This window comes from Lampris incognitus, chromosome 14, assembly GCF_029633865.1.
Source record: "Lampris incognitus isolate fLamInc1 chromosome 14, fLamInc1.hap2, whole genome shotgun sequence".
In the NCBI taxonomy this organism is placed as follows: domain Eukaryota; kingdom Metazoa; phylum Chordata; class Actinopteri; order Lampriformes; family Lampridae; genus Lampris; species Lampris incognitus.
Window position 1 is genome coordinate 14,263,867 of NC_079224.1, and position 22,089 is coordinate 14,285,955.

The 22,089-nt window shown below is 43.7% G+C and overlaps 1 protein-coding gene across 1 annotated transcript; it reads left to right on the forward strand.

Annotated features, from left to right (window-relative positions):
• The first annotated feature begins 310 nt into the window (after positions 1-310).
• On the forward strand, positions 311-21,843 carry ap1m1 (adaptor related protein complex 1 subunit mu 1). The gene is made up of 12 exons (XM_056292967.1): positions 311-482; positions 1,283-1,439; positions 9,508-9,575; positions 9,694-9,824; positions 10,191-10,338; positions 10,777-10,903; positions 11,843-11,985; positions 12,850-12,921; positions 13,311-13,469; positions 13,785-13,910; positions 20,499-20,574; positions 20,974-21,843. Exons 1-12 carry the CDS (start codon positions 441-443, stop codon positions 20,994-20,996), a joined length of 1,272 nt encoding a protein of 423 aa, XP_056148942.1. The 5' UTR covers positions 311-440; the 3' UTR covers positions 20,997-21,843.
• Positions 21,844-22,089: the final 246 nt, after the last annotated feature.

Here is a 22,089-nt window from a genome sequence, read left to right on the forward strand (position 1 = left end):
ATGAAGAGCAGTGGAAGAACCGGAGTCAAGTTCCACATACTTGGCCAAATAAAACCGATTCTGACTCTGTGGCTCTGAGAAAGGAGGCCTGATGAGCTTCGCAAAACCCTGGGATGGAGACATTGCCCTACTTACTTAACCACACACACACACACACACACACACACACACACACACACACACACACACACACACACACACACACACACACACACACACACACACACACACACACGCACACACTCACGGGCCTACTAATACCTCCTAGCCTATAGAGGGCGCTAGCAAGATAACCAAGTAGCGTAGAAAGCGGGGAAGGGTCTGTTCCTTTCAGTATGATTGAAAAGTGATTACTTACATTTAGAATCTAGTCCCACATCCATAATTTAGTGTAAAGTGGGTTCGATCAGCCGCTGCTGCGGTAGAAGAATTGGTTCGAGATGTCTGCAAGCGCGGTGTACGTGTTGGATTTAAAAGGAAAGGTAAGCGGGGCTGGAGGCGCTAACGCTAGCTAGCCTTTAGCATTCCACATCATGACAGATTATGATGTGGCTCAGTTTGCAAGGAAAGGGTTGGACGACTGTATGGATAGAGCCACCGAACTGGCTAGTTTTCTAGGCTGCATTTCTCTGTAGCACAAGTTAATGATAAAACCAGCTGTGTGATTATAACTTTGGTCGGCTACTCCGACATGAGGATAAAAGTGTCCACTCAAGGCTAAATGACAAGTGTCAAGCCCTTTGGTGACACCCATTGTAGTCTCACAGTTTGCATGGCCCTCGTACATAATAATAATAATAATAATAATACTAATAAAGCTGCCTACTCATCGACATGTCCATCCCGAATGAAAGGAGCAACTCAGTAAAAGTAACTGAAAATGAAAAACTGTCAAAATATAAAGACCTTGAAATGGAGCTTGAACGAATGTGGGGAATGAAAACCACAACAATACCAGTAGTGATAGGAGCCCTGGGACTTGTAAAAAAAGGGATGGAGAAATACACCCAACGGATCCCGCCGGGTAACATCAGAATATAAGAACTACAGAAGATGGCACTACTTGGAACAGCTCACATCCTAAGAAAGGCACTATCCATCAAATAAACTTCTACCTCACTCTAACCCTAGGCCCAAGGAATGGGTGCGCCCACTTATTATGTTGTATTATGGCATGAAGTTAAAGGAAATTTGTATAATAATAATAAAGTTGTTACTTAAGTGACACTGTGCATTAGCGCAGGAATGGCCATTATTTTTATGAATGAACGGTTTCCTGCAGGTGCTGGTGTGCCGCAACTACCGTGGAGATGTGGACATGTCCGAGATTGAGCACTTCATGACCCTTCTGATGGATAAAGAGGAGGAGGGTACTTTATCTCCAATCCTGTCCCATGGGGGAGTCCGCTTCATGTGGATCAAACACAACAACCTCTACTGTATCCTTGGCTTTATTCTCTTAGGCGTTGGTTACATTGGATATAGCATTTCTACACACCCCTGTTAAAATGGCAGGTTTTTGTGATGTAAAAAAAAGAAAATGAAAGAAAATGAAACCAAGATAATCATGTCAGATCTTTTTCTACCTTTTTAATGTGGAATTGCAACCGATAAAATTTAAGTGAAAAACCGGACCCTTTTGGGGAAAATAAAAATAAAAAGCGTATAATAGTCTGCACAAATGTGCACACCCCTAAACTAATACTTTGTTGAAGTACCTTTTGATTTTATTACAGCACTCAAGACATTTTGAGTTAGACTCTATCAGCTTGGCACATCTTTACTTGGCAACATTTTCCCACTCTTCCGTACAAAAACGGTATAAATCCATCAAATTGCGAGGGCATCTCCTGTGCACAGCCCTCTTCATGTCAGCCCACAGATTTTAAATTGGATTCAGGTCTGGGCTCTGGCTGGGCCATTCAAAACTTTGATCCTCTTTTGGTGAAGCCATTCCTTTGTTGGTTTGGATGTGTGCTTGGGGTCATTGTCGTGCTGAATGGTTAAATTCATCTTCAGCTTTCTAGCAGACACCTGAAGGTTTTGCATCAATCGTTTGATATTTTGAGCTATTCATGATTCCCTCCAGCCCCCGTTCCGGCTGAAGAAAAGCAGCCACCACCATGCTTCGTCGTGGGTATGGTGTTCTTTCAGTGATGTGCTGTCTTGTTTTTGTGCCAAAAATACCTTTTGAAATTGTGGCCAAAAAGTTCCGCCTTGGTCTCATCAGACCATAACACATTTTTGCACATGGTTTCAGGAGATAAGATGCATCTTTTTGCAAAATGTAGCCGGGCTTGGATATTTGTTTTTGTGTGTGTGTGTGTGTGTGTTTGTGAAAAGGCTTCCGTCTTGCCAAACAGCCCAGACATGAAGAATATAGGAGCTTGTTGTCACATGTAGGGAACAACCAGTATTTGCCAGAAATTCCTGCAGCTCCTTTAATTTTGGCGTAGGCCTCTCCTCAGCCTCCCTTCTCCTTGTGTTCTTGTCAATTTTGGAGAGATGTGCTATTCTTGGTAGTGTCACTGTTGTGCCATATTTTCTCCACTTGTTGATGATTGTTGTCGTCACTGTGTTTCATTGTATATCTAATGCCTCTGAAATTATTTTGTACCCCTCTGCTGATCGATACCTTTTAACAATGCAATCTTGTTCATGCATTGTAAGCTCTTTGTGGACCATGGCTTTTGCAACCAAGAAGATGTCAGGAAAATACTTCTTCTTTTAATGGCGACTTGCAACCGGGCGGCGCATTACCGCCACCAATTTTCGTGGTACATTGTTCTTATAGCCTTATCATCAATCCTGTGTTTTGTAGGTGAAGACATGCTTTAAAGCAGAATTTCCAGATCCATTTGTGAAGATTGTCTTGAGGTCTGTGTGCTTAATCCATTTACATTCCAGTTTGTTCCTTAATAACTATCCTTTATTTGCATATTAAGGACAAAGAAAAATAAGTCTCAAATTGGTTGCAGATATCACATGTCCCGCTTGGATGTTTCCCAATGAGGTGTAGAGATGGATTTAATTTAGTGTTTTCCAGTCTAATCCTACTAACAGGGCACACTGTCCTACTATTCCCTAGTGACCATCCCTCTGACTTCTTGCTGAATCTGATACAAATCATGAAGAGGTATTTTTGAGACTAACCAGGGCTGCACTTGAGGTTTGATTTCCTCTATCCATTGCAGAGAGAATAAAATTGCCATAAGTTCAACTGCATAAACTGATATCTGGTCAGTTGTTCTCTTGGTCACCTTAACTTTCATCTCTGGGACGTAAAATGCACTGCTTGTTTTTCCATTCTCTGGATTTTTAGATCCATCAGTAAATATATGTGCCCATACCTCCCATGTAATATAGTGTTCGCATAAGCCTGCAAATTGAATGCGGAAATCTATTATTGTTTGAGCCAGTAACCATGGTGGAACAGCTGGCATTAAAACAGCTTGACTAATGACCTACTTGTTAACTTCTAATTCCTTAGCTATATCTAATAAAGTTCAAAAACTCTCCTTTTTGATTTTGTTGCTTTCCCAACACATTTCTATTAAATTTGCCCAATAATTGGCCATTAATTGCTCCCTTCTTAGCCGAAGAGGCATTTCCCCAACTTCCACCTGAGGTGCTGACAGAGGCATTGACTTGACTCGCCCGCAACACAACCGCAATGCTTGAGCCTGAATTCTGTCCAACTTCTTTAAAGGTGTACAAGCAGCTAATCCAAATACAAAGTCTAGAACTGATCTAACTAAAGCAATAAAGATATTTTTAATAACAAGTCCATTGGCTCCCCCAAACAATGCCCGTCAAGCATCTCATAATATTCAAGACTTTCTTGCATTTATCTTCTATTTTGCCAATATGATTTTTTTTCCATTTGAGCAATACATCAAACCATAATCCTAAAAAATTTAATGTTTTCACTCGTCCTAATCTTTGATTGTAAAGTTATGGGCAAATGTCTTCAATGACTTTCTCGTAAAAAGGACAGTTTGAGATTTTTCTACAGATAATTTAAATCCCCAGATCAGAGACCAGTTTTCTACTTCATTGATCGCTGCCTGGACTTTCTTTACACTATATTCTATATTCCTTCCTCTTACAAATTGCCCCACCATCTGCAAAAAGGGACTTCCCAATATCTGTACTAGCTCGCTTAGATATCATTCATCATGATCAATAACAGCAGAAGACTAGTTACACTGCCTTCAGGGGTTCAATTTTTGACTAGATGTTTCCCTGAAAATGATTTCCCAACACGAACCCGAATAGACCCACCAAATAAGAAATCAATTATCCAATTATACACTTTATCGCCAACCCCCATGCTATCTAATTTTATTAAAAGACCTTCCTTCCACATCATGTCATATGCCTTTTCTGCATCAAGAAAGCAGCTATCATACTCTTTATTTGCTTGGGTTTTCCTAATGTTAGATCCCAGGCATATTAATGGGTCTATAGTATGCCTTCTTCTGAATCCACTCTGACATGTGCAAATAGGTCACCCCCCCCCCCCCCATATAGTATGTTAGTCTTTCTATTATCATCCTTGCCATGGTCTTTCATAAATGATGTTAGGGTTATGGGCCTATAACTATCTGGACAGGTAAGGTCTTTCCCAGGTTTTTTGATTGGGAAAAATAACCGCTTCTTTCCACACTACTGGAAGCTTGCCTTCCTCCCAGATTTCCTCCCAGACTTTATTATACAGCCCTAGTGATTTTGCCAGCGCAAACAGATTGGCTAACATTGTGTAGCATATACTGTCTTTTCCAGGAGTCAACCTTTTACATTTACTTGGGGCCCTTTTCAACTCACGAATGGTGGAAGGTGCATCTGCTGTACTCTTGAATCTCATTCCTTTTCTCATACACATTAGGATGTCTGTCTAACATCTACTGTCTTCTGATCTTGCCTTCTTCTGTTAAATTATCTGAACTGGATTTTAACAAAATTCTTGGCTAACATTTTTGCCTTCTCCATATTCTCACAAGCAATTCCCCCCTCCCCCTTTTCTCCCCAATTGTACTTGGCCAATTACCCTATTTTCCAAGCCATCCCAGTCACTGCTCCACCCCCTCTGCCAATCCAGGGAGGGCTGCAGACTACCACATGCTTCCTCCAATACATGCGGAGTCGCCAGCCGCTTCTTTTCATCTGACATTGAGGAGTTTCACCAGGGGGACGTAGTGCGTGGGAGGCCATGCTATTCCCCCCAGTTCCCCTCCCCCCGAACAGGCGCCCCCGACAGACCAGAGGAGGCGCTAGTGCAGCGACCAGGACACATACCCACATCTGGCTTCCCACCAGCAGACACGGCCAATTGTGTCTGTAGGGACGCCTGACCAAGCCAGAGGTAACACGGGGATTTGAACCAGCGATTGCTGTGATGGTGGGCAACGGAATAGACCGCTGCGCTACCCAGACCACTCCCCACAAGCTTTCCCTCCCCTTTTTTAACACGGGAAGATTCTTATCCTGTCTTAATTCCCCTCATCCTTTTTATCACTCCCCATACGATATCTAATGGTGTTATCCTTCCGATACTGGAACAGTATCCTCTCCAGTATGACCTTTTCGTCTTTTTTATTGTTTTCCTTACTACTGCTTAGGCCTTTTTATACTCTGTAGAGAATGTCTTTTAACTCTCTAAAAATTCTTTCTTTGCTTAATTACTTCAGAGCATTCTTCATTCCACCATGGCACTGTCTTAACTTTGTTTTTACTAGTACTTTTCCAATAGTTTGCGATGCCTCCTTTATTATAGCTGCGATAACGTTTTCATTCATTTCATCTACTTGTCCTGACATGACTATCTTGCTGAACTCTGAATTACAGTAACTAGTAACTTTCCTCCAATCTGTCTTATCTAAATTCCATCTCATGATCCCATCTAGCTGAACCGTATTAGTCATATCAAATTTAGCTGCAGTTGGATAATGATCACTGCCAATAATGTTATCCTTTAGCACCTCCCAATTACTAGCACCAGCTAATTCACTGGACACCAAGGTAAGATCTATAGCTGACTCTACTCCATTGCTGAAATTAATCCCAGTGCCTTGTCCATTATTTAAAGAAACCAATCCTTTTACCTCTATTAGTTCCTCTGTCTGTCCATTGTGATCCATTATCCTCCCTCCCCATATGTGTTGTGGGCATTAAAGTCACCACACCATATTACTTTGTTTGCTTGTTCAAACCTCTGTAATTCCTAAATCCAAAATCTCAGCAACTACTACCTCTGTATCAGTGTGATTAATTAATACCCTCCCATAAGATTCCTTCTTTGATGAAGGTTGCACATCCCCCTCCATGACCACCATCTCTAGCTTGCCTTATATTATAACCCTTGATATTAATGTCAAGATATAGTTTCAGCCAAGTCTCTGAGATGCAGAATACTTCTGGTTTATCATTTAAAATGTTGCATATGTTCTATGGCCGGACTCGGTGAAGCAGCAATCATTGGCAACGCTGTCTTCGGGAGGGGGGCGGAGTCGGCTTGTGTTCGTCATGTGAATGCGTCTCTGTGTGTGTCGGAAAAACAGTGGTTCGGCTTGGATTCGCCTTGTCACGAAAGTGGGGAGGCGCTTTCCTTCGAGACTGCCGGCCGGAGAGATGCAGTTGGCGAACGCATGCAATACGAGGGTGGGTGTTTGAATTAAAATAGGGATCAATTGGCCACTAAATTGGGAGAAAAAAGGTCCTTGTTAAGCAGCATTATGCTCCCCACCACAGTTACATTTCAACTTAGCATCCGCTAAACAACCGCCATATTCATGTTCACCAGCACATTTGGTACACCTTGGTTTTGCTTTGCACTGATCTGCCACATGCCCAATCCTTTGACATTTAAAGCATTGTAATGGCTTGGCACCACGTTCTCTGACAGGGAAACTCATGCACCCGATCATTACCTTCTGTAGCATGGTTCCTTGAAACTGAAAGAGAACAGACAAGCTATCAACTATTTTACCCCGTTATCTAGTAGGGCTGGGCAATATGTTGATATTATATTGATATCATGATGTGAGACGAGATACCGTCTGGGAGTTTGGGTATAGTAATATCGTGATATGACATAAGTGTTGTCTTTTCCTGGTTTTAAAGGCTGCATTACAGTAAAGAGATGTAATTTTCTGAAGTTACCAGACTGTTCTCGCTGTTCTATTATTTGCCTTTACCCACTTAGTTATTATATAGTTATTACTGATGATTATTTATCAAAAATCTGATTGTGTAAATGTTTTGTAAAAGCACCAATAGTCCTCCCCACAATATCGATGGAGGTATTTGGTCATAAAATATTGATACTTGAGTGTCCGGGTAGCATAGCGGTATAGTCCGTTGCCTACCAACACGGGGATCGCCAGTTCAAATCCCCGTGTTACCTCTGGCTTGGTCAGGTGTCCCTACGGCCGCAATTGACCGTGTCTGCAGGTGGAAAGCTGTAAGTGGGTATGCATCCTGGTCACTGCATTAGCACCTCCTCTGGTTGGTCGGGGCACCTGTTCGGGGGGGGAGGGGGAACTGGGGGGAATAGCGTGATCCTCCCACGTGCTACGTCCCCCTGGCAAAACTCCTCACTGTCAGGTGAAAAGAAGCAGCTGGCGACTCCACATGTATTGGAGGAGGCATGTGGTAGTCTGCAGCCCTCCCCGGATTGGCAGAGAGGGTAGAGCAACAACAGGGGCAGCTCAGGAGAGTGGGGTAATTGGCCAAGTACAATTGGGAGAAGAAAAAAAAAAGGGGTGGGGGGAATCCAATTTTTTTTTTCGATATTTGATTTTGTCCATATCTCCCAGCGTTTATATCTAGTTGGAAGGTGCTTTACTACACTCACTCTTCCCCCTGTGATGTTATTCCCGAGGTCTTCCAGACTGATTTCTAAAGGGACTCCACTAATCACTTCTCATAGCTTGCAGTTTGCCCCAGGGAGATGACTTTTAATTTGACCTCCGTTCAGGGCCTTCATGTTCAGTATCTTTTCTTGTTGGACGATCTTTTGTTTCTACCAACATCCTTCCTTTGCTTGAAAATCTAGCTTCTTTAATCGGTCCAATTCCTTGATTAATAACCTTCATGGGCTTTATTGGATGTAACTTGTTACTGGATTGTTCTCCGAACTCTACGATTACTTTCCACTCTTCCCTCTCATTTCCTGTTCTTTTTTTTTCTTTTTTCTTTTTTTTTGGAATCTTTCTGGGTTTCCGACTCACTGTGACTGGATACCTAATTCTTCTTCCTTGCCTTCTTTGATCTTACTTCAGTCCATTCTCTTTGATCTTCTTCCGACTCACTCGCCATACTCTGTTTTCCACATTCACCACTCCGGGACTCAAAGACGCCATCCCCCACCTCAGAAAGGTCCTCCAGGAACAGCAGAACTTCATTTGGGGTTAATCCCAGTCACTTTAATAGACGGGTGTCTACCGACTTCTATTTAACGTGAGTTTGAATGTGATTGGTTAATTCTGAACACAGCCACGTCCCCAATTATAAAAGGGTGTGCACACTTATGCAACCAGGTTGTTGTGAGTTTTGTTTTTTGTTTTTTCCCGTAAAATGTTTGATTGTTTTTCACTTTTTTATAGACTGCCATTTCACATGAAGGGTGGAAAAAGTTCTGACATGATGCATCTTGGTTTTCTTTTTTTACTTCACAAAAAAATCTGCCATTTTAATAGGGGTGTATAGACTTATATATCCACTCTAAGACCAAAGAATGTAGGGAAACTTTGCTATTTTTCTCTGTAACGTCAGCTGACAAGTCATCTGATTTGTTACGCCTCATTAATTCCTTAAGGTGGTAATTCTCTTTTGACATTGTGGCTGGGGAACAGGGCCAATAAGCTTTTCTTCTTTTTTTTTTGGTGCCCCTGTTGCAAGTTAGTGTGACAGGGGCGTCTGGGTGGCGTGGCAGTCTGGCGGTCTTTTCCATTGCCTACCGACACGGGGATCAGCGGTTCAAATCCCCATGTTACCACCGGCTTGGTCAGGCATCCCTACAGACACAATTGGCCGTGTCTGCGGGTGGGAAGCCGGATGTGGGTAGGTGTCCTGGTTGCTGCACTATCGCCTCCTCTGGTCAGTCGGGGCACCTGCTTGGGGGGGGGGGGTAGCGTGATCCTGCCATGCACTACGCCCCCTCAGCGAAACTCCTCACTGTCATCCTGTCATCTGAAAAGAAGCAGCTGGCGACTCCACGTGTATCAGAGGAGGCATGTGGTAGTCTGCAGCCCTCCCTGGATCGGCAGAGGGGGTGGAGCTGCGGCCGGGATGGCTCGGAAGAGTGGGGTAATTGGCCGGATACAATCTGGGAGAAAAAAAAGGGGGGGGGGTCCCCCCAAAAAAAAAGAGCGCTACTTTGACATACATTGCCATACAGGGGACTAGATCTGCCCCTTGCTTTAGAGGAGAACCCCACCAACCACTTGACACTTTTTGACATGTATGTTCACACTTGCAGCCCCTTTTCTTAACACATCCTGCCAGTGGTTGCAACATCCAAGAAAAATGCGAGTGTCTCTTTGGTTTTCTCCTTCTTGTACAAAATTGTCCAGGTACGATTACACATTTTACGTTTTTAACTTAAATAAACTTACCTCATTAATTCTAAAGCCATGTACATTAGTGGCGAATCGGGTTTTAGGTTTTTAAAATTGTTGGTGTGCTCCTCAGGTGTTCTCAGAGTATTTCAAAGAACTGGAGGAGGAAAGCATCCGAGATAACTTTGTCATCATATATGAGCTGATGGATGAGCTGATGGACTTCGGCTATCCTCAAACCACTGACAGCAAAATCCTACAAGAGTGAGTATTCCTCCTAGTTGTGGTCATACGTAGAATGAAAGGTAATCAAAGTGGTTCTGGACCACTTTCACTACTTCCTACAAATACACCGAATTGGCCATACCGAATCGCAGGCTGATGTTCAGTTTATAAAGCAACAGCAGCTGTCAGTTTCTTAATATATCATGAAATCCCACATTTCCTTTTCTGTGAACGTGGGGGAAAGAAACAGAATATCCTAAAAATGGCTTAACTGGGACACTACTTCCTCACTAGTCATGCAAGTGTCTGTCCTTCTGTGGTGCTTCTTGAAGTCCTGCTGTTCCAGACAGTCATTTTTTACCTTTTGTCTGCCCCATCTGAGTTTGTTTACATTTCATCTTCCAGATACATCACCCAGGAGGGACACAAGCTGGACACTGGTGCCCCACGTCCCCCTGCTACTGTTACTAATGCCGTGTCCTGGAGGTCAGAGGGCATCAAGTACAGGAAGAACGAGGTCTTCCTGGACGTCATTGAATCTGTCAACCTCCTGGTAGGAACTCGTCCTTTTAAAAGTCCACTGTCGCTCAAGGGATACCGGGCAGTGTGTCTGCAAACTTCCTCCATATGTGCGTCACACTTCAGGCAGTGTGTCAAGCAGATCTCGCGCGCGTGTGTGTGTGTGTGTGTGTGTGTGTGTGTGTGTGTGTGTGTGTGTGTGTGTGTGTGTGTGTGTGTGTGTGTGATATAAACAAAGCTTTCCTCAAATTCACTGAGTTTCTCACGCTTTCTTTCACATTCTGTTTTTGCCTCTACCTCTCTCTCCATCTTTCTGTTTCCAGTTCTCTCTCTCTCTCTCTCTCTCTCTCTCTCTCTCTCTCTCTCTCTCTCTCTCTCTCTCTCTCTCTCTCTCTCATTGCTTCACTTTTATTCATCGAAATGTTCCACCTTTTTCATTTGCGCCCTCTCTCCAATTTTCTGCTGGTTCTAGGTTAGTGCCAACGGCAACGTTCTTCGTAGCGAGATCGTCGGCTCCATTAAGATGCGCGTCTTCCTCTCTGGGATGCCTGAGCTGCGACTTGGTCTTAATGACAAGGTTCTGTTTGAAAACACTGGACGTGAGTTCCCTTGTACTGATAATAGAACTGGTTCAAAGTCCATCAGACATGATATCACCGGTGTTTTGTTTTAAACGCGATTATGGCACCAGATAAGTGGGGTTTACCATATCAGGGCAAGGCAAGGGCACCGTATTGACATAGTGAATATAGGGTCCTTCAACCAGAGGATTTGACTTTTAAGTGAGTTTTGGAAAGCATCTGCCCTGCTGAAGTGTCACTGAGGAAGACACCAGATTTCTACCCTCTTGATAGGTGCTGTTCTATAGCTGATCCTGCACTTGTATTCCACTAATAGAGAGGAGAAAGCAAAACGAGAACATACCCACAAGCATCAGTTCCCATCATGTTGTTATTCCTGTTGTCATGAGCATTGTTGGGAGTAGTGGCAGTAGCAGAGGTGGCAGAAATTATGACATTGATATTCAGCAAATCAGATCGCAGCAGATAACTTGTCAGTGTCAGAAAAATGCTAACAGTCACTTAACTTGACTCACATAGGCTATACCACCTGGTCACTCATTGTATTATCCCCAAGGCTCAGCGTTTTCGGTTTTTATTTTTCAAAGCCATCCATCACGCCGAATCTCGCCACAAGAGGACACTGTTACATAACCTCACATGAACAGGAACAACTTTTGGATCCGTGGGAACATAAAATCCGGGTGAAAATCAGTTTAAACCAATCTCCTCCTTTTAAAAAATCTGGGTATTTTTCGGTGAAAATCGGTAAAAACCAAAAACGCTGAGCCTTGATTATCCCATGTGGCAAACCCCACCTACCTGTTACTTCAAAAGGTTAATACAAACACACAGAATTAATTGCTTGCAAGTGCTCGTTTGACTCGGGCCTCACTGGTAACAGCCACAACACAATGCTGATACACTGCACCAGGAATTGCCGTCATTTTGAACCGTCTGTGCGATTGTCTCCTGCAGGAGGGAAGAGTAAATCGGTGGAACTGGAGGACGTCAAATTCCACCAGTGTGTGCGTCTGTCTCGGTTCGAGAACGACCGTACCATTTCCTTTATCCCCCCTGACGGGGAGTTTGAGCTCATGTCTTACCGCTTGAACACGCACGTGAGTACTAACGGTCCTTGCAAATGACAGTGGGGTAAGGCAGAGCGGGAAGAGACAGCATGTCACTTTACCTCAGAATGTCAAAACCAATGACAAAACCAGTCTTGAGCAAGTCACTGTAACGTTACCCACAGTGTGATAGTTTATTTCAACTTATTGTGTGAGATATATTTCAAACTCCACCTCTCTATTCAGTATTCATTATCACAGCCACAGGCATGGCTGGAAAACAACACATTGACTATCCCAACCAACACTATTTGCTCATGGAAGAAATTAATCATGGTCATTGTAGTCCCCCCCCCCCCCATCTATTATCCAAGCCGCTTATCTGAATTCGGGTCGCTGGATGCTGGAGCCTATCCCAGCAGTCATTGGGCAGCAGGTGGGGGGGGGACACACCCTGGACAGGCCACCAGGCCATCACAGGGCACACACACATTCACACCTAGGGACAATTTGGTAGGGCCAGTTCACCTGACCTACATGTCTTTGGACTGAGGGAGGAAACCGGAGCACCCAGAGGAAACCCACGCAGACATGGGGAGAACATGCAAACTCCACACAGAGGATGACCTGGGACGACCCCCAAGGTTGGACTACCCCAGGGCTCAAACCCAGGACCTTCTTGCTGTGAGGCAACCGCGCTAACCACTGCACCACCGTGCCGCCCCCAAATCTTCTTGTTCAGTGAAAATGAAGTTCCCTATGCAGAGGAGATTTCTTATTCCCTAGTGTTATTGGTTGTAGTTATGTTCTTTTTCCACTAGGGGGCGACGATGTCATGTTATTTAAAACTGACTTCTCTTGAATGTTTAGATGCAATTATTTGAGGGTAAATACTGACTGTTGCTTTTGTCTTAGGTGAAACCCTTGATCTGGATTGAGTCTGTAATTGAGAAGCACTCTCACAGCCGGATTGAGTACATGATCAAGGTCGGTCCTCACCTCAGCTTTGCGGAATCATTTACATTAGCTGAGTTGAAGTTGTAATTAAACATGGATTAAATAGGAATTTCAAATAATTGTTAGCATTAATGTTAACCTACTTGAACTACTATAAGGGTGGGGGGCTGCAATTCAGGCAAGGTTAAGTAAATAATTAATCACAAAAACTGTATTAAATTAATAATATTCCTGTGAATGGGTAAGTTTTATCACACTCCTCTTGTCCCGAGTGGTAAACTTCACCAGCTTGGTGTTGCAAGAAGGTTAAAACAACAAAGAAAACATTTGCCACTTGTACGTAACTTGGTATTATTTGCAATAAACTCTTTTCAGTGGGAGCCCGCAAGAAAACTTGACCGGCTTGTTTCTTTCCTCAGGCTAAGAGTCAGTTCAAAAGACGTTCCACAGCCAACAATGTAGAGATCCACATTCCCGTGCCAACTGATGCCGACTCGCCCAAATTCAAGACAACTGTGGGTAACGTGAAGTGGGTTCCCGAGAACAGCGAGATAGTCTGGTCCATTAAGTCTTTCCCGGTAAGTTTAGACCAATGACTAATGTGTATTACACAAATGGTTACAAACAATTAAGCACCCTTAAGAGTTTTAACGGAATGCCTTAAAATGTCGAGTCTTCCCAAAAGCAGCCTTGTAGCCGTGCTAGAATTCCTTTTTGAGTCCAAAGAAGCGACTGGAACGAGTGGCATCTTGAAATTCCAGCTGTCGGGGTGTTTCATTTAAGCATCACACTTGGGTCTTTATAGAAAAATCATATGTGGGCTAAAGAATGCATGATGTAATCTAATACATAGTGTAATATTACAAAATATTTCTTTGGTGACTATTCATCAGGGTGGAAAGGAGTATTTGATGCGAGCCCACTTTGGCCTACCCAGTGTCGAGGCTGAGGACAAAGAGGGGAAGCCACCAATCAGTGTCAAGTTTGAGATTCCATACTTCACAACCTCTGGCATCCAGGTCTTTGTTGTGTACACACACACACACACACACATAATGATGAACACACACATTAACACACATGCGCACACTTATTACTTTTGTTTGAGTTTTGTATGTACTTATTATTTTCGACATGCACACACATGAATCCCTGCAACACACATGAAAGTGTTAACTGTTGACACACACTCATGTACACTCGCACACCATGCATTCAACCTCTGCTCTTTTTCCTGCACAAATGCATTCCAGCTACTTTTAGTTTCAGATGTACACATGCAGAAAAATTGAAACACATACACTACCGTTCAAAAGTTTGGGATCACCCAAACAATTTTGTGTTTTCCATGAAAAGTCACACTTATTCACCACCATATGTTGTGAAATGAATAGAAAATAGAGTCAAGACATTGACAAGGTTAGAAATAATGATTTGTATTTGAAATAAGATTTTTTTTACATCAAACTTTGCTTTCGTCAAAGAATCCTCCATTTGCAGCAATTACAGCATTGCAGACCTTTGGCATTCTAGCTGTTAATTTGTTGAGGTAATCTGGAGAAATTGCACCCCACGCTTCCAGAAGCAGCTCCCACAAGTTGGATTGGTTGGATGGGCACTTCTTTGAGCAGATTGAGTTTCTGGAGCATCACATTTGTGGGGTCAATTAAACGCTCAAAATGGCCAGAAAAAGAGAACTTTCATCTGAAACTCGACAGTCTATTCTTGTTCTTAGAAATGAAGGCAATTCCATGTGAGAAATTGCTAAGAAATTGAAGATTTCCTACACCGGTGTGTACTACTCCCTTCAGAGGACAGCACAAACAGGCTCTAACCAGAGTAGAAAAAGAAGTGGGAGGCCGCGTTGCACAACTGAGCAAGAAGATAAGTACATTAGAGTCTCTAGTTTGAGAAACAGACGCCTCACAGGTCCCCAACTGGCATCTTCATTAAATAGTACCTGTTAGAGCCTGTTTGTGCTGTCCTCTGAAGGGAGTAGTACACACCGGTGTAGGAAATCTTCAATTTCTTAGCAATTTCTCGCATGGAATAGCCTTCATTTCTAAGAACAAGAATAGACTGTCGAGTTTCAGATGAAAGTTCTCTTTTTCTGGCCATTTTGAGCGTTTAATTGACCCCACAAATGTGATGCTCCAGAAACTCAATCTGCTCAATGAAGTGCCCATCCAACCAATCCAACTTGTGGGAGCTGCTTCTGGAAGCGTGGGGTGCAATTTCTCCAGATTACCTCAACAAATTAACAGCTAGAATGCCAAAGGTCTGCAATGCTGTAATTGCTGCAAATGGAGGATTCTTTGACGAAAGCAAAGTTTGATGTAAAAAAAATCTTATTTCAAATACAAATCATTATTTCTAACCTTGTCAATGTCTTGACTCTATTTTCTATTCATTTCACAACATATGGTGGTGAATAAGTGTGACTTTTCATGGAAAACACGAAATTGTTTGGGTGATCCCAAACTTTTGAACGGTAGTGTATCTTCACCAAATAGTCATTGCAAATAATTCTTTGCCTTGTTTTCATCACGTGGAACACAACATGGGTTGATGGACCTTGACAGAAAAAAAATCGCAAGGTGTGCGATACGTTGTCACTGTTTGCCCATAAACGTGTACATAGCTGACTCTTAAATAGTCTTAAATTTTTTTTGGTCACTTTTTGCCCTATGAGGCGAACACCACCTGTTTGGTATCGGTGGCAGGTGAAAACAAACAGCAAGTGCAAATTATTTGCACTTGCTGTTTGATTTCAGTTCAACCTGCATATGCAAATCATAAAAGTTGTTTGCTTAACTACTGTGTAGTCCAGATACAGGGTGATTGTGAGCTTTTTGTCTTCTTATGACACCGTTGCGTAGAGTTGTCTGTATTTGGCTCTAGTTCAGTCTTGAGGGGGCAGTAGAGCCGCAATATCAACAGTTTATCTCGTGTTTCTTTGCACCAGAAAAAAAAAATCAGAAAAACAGGACTGTGGAGACTCATTTGAGGGAAGAAAGAATTCATACTGTTTGACAAACTAGAGGAGAACTGCTCAACATCACAGGCCTGGCGCTCACTCCCCCAGTTTAATCACGGACATTGAAAATATCCCCCAGAGTCAGATTATTATACCGCCTCGTACAACCGGGCAAATTCCTGGAGTTTCTACTCTGATTGTCACGAACCTGCGCACAATGTGCTGAACTTTGAATTTGGCATCGTGTTCATGTTTACATTAAAGGAGTTACAGACCTTGGTTTACTTGAATGGCTCTACTGTTATATTCTCTTGCAGCTGTAGTCCTCCATTTGCAAGGATGACAGACCTGTGAGACCACACTGACACAAACTGATGAATAAGTTTGTCCAAAGCAGGAACCTGTCTTAACCAAGAAAAGCCTCATAACAAACCCCAAACTAAGGAAAATACAGTTTTCAATGGTGCATTTCTGTGATTGCACCACTGTTATGCACTGTCGGTAGACCGTTTGCTGGTTGCATGGCTGTAATGGTAATTTTAGACATGGTCTCTGTAACTCCCTTATTTAAGAGGACTGTGATGCCTGTACCAGAGGTCGTAAAGACCCAGGAGGCATGGTTAACTGACTGCTATCAGACTTATAAGCAACATGTAGGGACATATATGCAACATATCATTTCATATGTTGTGTCTCTGGGGACCTGCTGTCAGCTATCAAAGTTATTGCCTGAAAGGAACAGGGAGGATATTGCTTTTTCTTTTCTTTTTTTTTGGACCCCCCCCCCCACTTTTTTTCCCCCCCAGTTGTACCACCCCGCTCTCTGAGCCATCCCGGTCGCTGCTCCACACCCTCTGCCGATCCAGGCTGCAGACTACCACATGCCTCTTCCGATATGTGTGGAGTCGCCAGCCGCTTCTTTTCACCTGACAGTGAGGTGTTTTGCCAGGGCGACGTAGCGCGTTGGGAGGATCACACTATTCCCCCCAGTCCCCCCCCGCCCCCGAACAGGTGCCCCGACTGACCAGAGGAGGCACTAGTGCAGCGACCAGGACACATACCCACATCCGGCTTCCCATCCGCGGACACGGCCAATTGTGTCTGTGAGGACGCCCAACCAAGCCGGAGGTAACACGGGGATTCGAACCGGCGATCCTCATGTTAGGCGACAGAAAAGACCGCTACGCTACCCGGACACCCAGGGAGGATATTTCTTTACATGAAAAATGGATTTTGATGACATGGCAAGGATGGATGGTATAGGCTAATGCGTACAGCAGGGGGGAAAAAGTAAAGATACCAAGGAGGAAAGTAAGAGGTAAAAAAAACTAAAGATTGAGACGTCTGCCTTTGCCCCAAACTCAGACTCTTTGAAGACTGTGTGTGTGTGCTTGAGCACAACCTTAAGTCAACATCTCACTGGAGATCATTTTCACTTTTCAGCCGCATGCTCTCCTCTATAGAGGGAGAGGTCGGCCTCCTGGGGTATTACCTGTCACCGCCGCCAATCAAGGACCTACGCCCGTCCCGTCCCGCCCCAAACAAGCCACATCGCTCTCTTCAAGATGTGGCTCAAAGACAAATGAGGAAAACGGTGTTACCTGCCGTCACGTTTCCCTGTTTGTAAATATGTTGCCATGATGAATTTTAGGAGTGATTAACATTTTTGAAATGTTTCGAGTGCGGGAGAGTGCTTCCGCTTGCGGCTCCTCGGGGCAGTGAATTTTGGCACTTGAGCAGCCATTAACTCCCATTTAGGGTACCGACAATAACAACGAAAGTGGTTGTCCAAATGGAAGTATTACTTTAAAGGAACATACCAGCAAGTGGACCAAAAAGCTGCTTGCCAGCACTCTGTCATTAACTCCATAGCTTTTAATACCATTTTCAGGAGGACTTCCAGTAGAAGATTTAGGGAGTCATATTTTCCAGCAATGCTACATTTCCTCTGAACGTCAATAAAACGTTATTAAGTTGTATGGACATTATGCAGCCCACTCGGAAACGGGAACCTCGAAGCCAAATTTAATTGAAATGTATGATACTTGTAATAAGGGTGGTTTTGGCAGTATGAGAATGCTTGTCTAGGTAATTGGGCAGCTGAGAGAAATAATCTCCCCTTCTCCTTCCTCCCATCAAATGTTCCCCTGATCTTTACACGAGCAGAATGCTCTCATGAGGCAGAGAGGGGGCGATACGTCATCGTGCGCTGACACGGGCAGGTGTAGAGTTGCTTTGCACATGTTATGGGGATGGAGCCGGTAAAGGGCCAGAGAAGGCCTCAAAGGCGGAAAATCCCCTTTCTTCATGCGAATGGGAGGGGGGGGGCGGTTCATTCAATAACGACAAAACAAAAACACAACTAACAATTTTGCTCCCAAAAGTGCGTTTCAGATGTGTTTTCAAAGCTCGGAAATAGGCTTCAGAGGTCAACCCGCATTTCGCCGTCTGTGAACGTTCGAAGTCAAGGGATCTGGGAAGTATGCGTCCGGAATAAAGCATCGGAAAAATTGGTTTCTTTAACAGCAGCAGCGCTGAAGTGCCCACGTTCCTTGTGTGGCTTTGTACCCAGACAGTCTGTCAAATCAAAAACAAACACGAGCTTCCCCCACACTTTTATAGTTGGTGTCAGCTATTTGGTTCCCCACAGTTGAAAAACACTTTTCTTGATCTTCACTATAACCCTCGAGTGCACTTGCGGTCTAGCAGGCTACCCGCAGAGCAGCATATTCCCATCAAAACCCCGTTGGGATCACCAGTGGCCGTTCCTTATATTACAGGGCCACAGTAGACAGGGTCTCAGCCACCGATGCGGCCAGTAATGCGACTTGCTACGTGTGAGAAGAGGTGTGTTTCAGCTTAATTAGACACATGCAAATATCAAAGCATGAGAAAGTTCCTTTTTACGCCACCACTAAGTGTAGGGGTTTGTTCGTGTGAAGCGTGCGTGATGCAAGCAACTACCCAGATGGGAATATAACTAGGTCTAGATGTGAGCCATTAACCCCCTGATCTCTAGCACCGCCTGCATGGTGATGAGAGGAAAGCGTTAGTTTATTAGTTTAATTTCCAACACTCTTTCCCAAGGTAATATTTGGAGAACCCAAACAAGTCAACAAATGCTATTTGGCTGTAACCTCTACTAAAGGCCGGATAACCCCAGACCACACATGTAGTCTTTACTTAGTAGGCTAGATACAACTAGCATCCTCATTTTCCCTTCTCAACTTACGAGCCATAATGATATTTTGCGGAGGATGGCTTTTGATGCCGTTTTGCTGACTACGGACCCACGGTCAGGCCAAATGCATGTTTGGCTGTCGGGTTCACAGAGAACTGCTGTGCCGGCAGACTTCGGTGATCCCACGTCTGTGTTCTTGTCGTCATGTGTCTGCTGGCAACGGCGCCCCCCCCCCCCCATGACCTCACTGCATAGTGAAAGGTAATAACAAGGCGGCCGGTGGCAAGGCCTCACCAGAGTCCTGCCGCCATTCCACCCACAAACTCTTGCCCCATCTGTCGCGCTCCAGCAGGGAATGGGAATCTGGAAGATGTGAGCGAGCCATCGTCTCCCCGAAGAGGAGTCGGTGTCAACCCCCTAACATGGCTCTACTGCCATCCCCGCTCGTTATGAGAACGGCGCTGCATTTTTTTTATTTTTTTTTGCCAAATTAGAAGGACGCTGCTGATACGCGTGTCTGCATTCCTGCTAGTTTTGTTCTAAATAAGCATTCAGCTGCCATGCACTAAGCTCCGTCAACTTTGCATGCAAGACAGAGATGACTGTTATTATTGTTGAAGCGTACAGTTGCATGGAAGATAAGTCTGTTATTATTGTTTGGGTTTTTTTAAGTGCATAGTTTTGGTAACAATGAAGGACACTTTTCCAAGGTACTTGCTTTCCCCACAGGATGAGGTTACATACCACACAAAACTAAATTCTTAATCTGAAAGAGGTTGATGCGTTGTATTAATGAACCAGTTACTACAGTGCCAACAAGACTAGCAAGATATTCAGTCTAAGTTGTGAAATTCTTACATTTTCTCCCAGGGTTTCAGGTTGGAAGTATGTATTTTGAAGGTTCTTCTTGAATTTCTGCTGTGTGGTAACACCGGTCTGGTGAAATACCAGTTGATGGCTTGTGAAAGTTGCACCTTCATTGTGCTGACACGTACTTTTCTTTTTCCATAGTAGAGTACAGTTATGGAAATGAGCTCTGTACCTTCTATGAAGATGTGGGTTCAATGTTTTGTAGGAGCTTCTTCCCTCTTCTGTGTTACTCATATCACACTACTTCCTCATCCTCACCACCACTCTCACTGAAACTTACAACTCGCTTGCCAGGCTGTAAAAGCAAACCGCTGGTCACTGCTGTGAACACCTACTGTGATGGGCAAAGTTAATGTTGATAAATGACCACCAAAGTGTGTTGATAACTATGCTGGTAAACTTGTTGTCCAGCCTTATTCTGCATTAGGGTTGCTGTGTAAAAATTAGGGGAAAGAAATAATTATCTCAAATGTGGTCTAAGCACTAAGTGAGTGAAAAATTAACTGCTAGTCAGTTATCAGTTGCTTGAAAGTTGGGTAACGTTTCCATACCAATCATATCTTTGCTTCTCCTTGGTAGGTGCGTTACCTAAAGATCATCGAGAAGAGTGGCTACCAGGCCTTGCCATGGGTGCGCTACATCACCCAAAATGGGGGTAGGTCAAAAGTGCAGTGATGCCTTTGCAGAGTACCCACATGTGCAGGTATTGGGCAACAGTTGGGCAATACAGTGCAATACTGTGAGAACCGACCTTGAGCCAATGCAGTTTTATCAAAACAGGCTACATATAGAGAAGGTCCAGTGTGGCAACATCCTGTGAGATGCAAGAAAGTAAACTTTCTTTTATCAAGCTTCCCTGGTCCTCATAGTGTAATTACAAAGGTTGCACATGCTGGTCTTTGCTAATGTTGCCACTAATTGCTAAACATCCTCATCTCATTTCCCTTGTATTCCATTCATTCTGGGTGGAAAGCATCAGCTGCCCACGGTTGATTTCTCTCCGATTCCATCTTTTCTTTGTCCATTTGATTAAGTCTGTCCATTTCCTCCACAGATTACCAGCTCCGGACCCAGTAGGCGGGGCCTCAGCCCACTATTGGCAGGTGGAAGCAAGAGGGGGCGGAGTTGACTTGCTAATGTGCTGTCAATGGCAGGTGTCGGGTCACATGACACAGTGGACCATCAGTAGTTTTTTGGGTTTTTTTCTGGTTTAAGTCATATATTCATTTCCAATCAATGAAAACTTGAGGAGAATCTTTTGGCTACGCGAGGCCTGATGAGATTTTGATGTTGTACTACTGCGTGGCTTCCATTATTGGAGGCCAATGATAGAAAGAATGGTGTAGTAATGTTTACATCTTTTACAGTTCCAGGTTGTATGGAATGTCCTGTACAGCTATCACAATGGGTCAAATCATTCAAAAGCAGTTGTTACAATGGTCAGTTTACAAGTTACTGTAATCCTGACAGGTCAGTAACATATTCAGTGGTCAATCAGAATAGGGTGATTTATTTTTATATAAAACAATGTTTTGTGTAGTCAGATGTCTTATTTGTTGATTATCTGTATATATCTGCTTTGTGTTCCCGAAATTCAGCTCAGTGTTAGATTATTTTAAATTAAAAACAGCTATTCACTGTTTGTATTATCACCTGTTCTGATATCAGTCCCATGCATAATGTATAGATAGCCCTTAATGAATGCCATGGCAGTGCCTCCTGTTTGGACATATGGTGGTTGCTATTTTTTCTTTTACATTTCAGAGTCATTTTGACTGTTTGATTTTTCTGCCCGCCAAATTTGCATGGTACGTCCAGCATAACATGCCCCGTTTAAACAGAATGCCAACTGAAAATCCCTTTTTCCATCCCAACACCTGCTTCCCTTCGCCTGTCTGTAACCACACAATTTTAAGTCATTAAATATCTATTTAGAGAAAGTACTTTCCACCGGCTCCTCATTGCATCACTTCACCCCTGATGTCATTGTGAGTTGGTGACTTTGCTTCGGATCGTCACAAGTAGCTGACACGTTGTCATACGGAGGCACCTGTCCCACAGGTCGGCGTGGAATGCTGAGTGCAGGGGAAAAGCTCTGTGGGGAGGAGGCCGGGGGGAGGGGGGGGGATGTGTTTCCTATATAAGGCTTGTGATTGGAGTCAGACCCGGA

Coding starts and splice junctions, on each gene's coding strand:
- ap1m1 (XM_056292967.1), top strand. CDS start 441: ATGTCTGCAAGCGCGGTGTACGTGTTGGATTTAAAAGGAAAG. Junction 483..1,282: donor TGTTGGATTTAAAAGGAAAG/GTAAGCGGGGCT, acceptor GGTTTCCTGCAG/GTGCTGGTGTGCCGCAACTA. Junction 13,911..20,498: donor TCACAACCTCTGGCATCCAG/GTCTTTGTTGTG, acceptor TCTCCTTGGTAG/GTGCGTTACCTAAAGATCAT.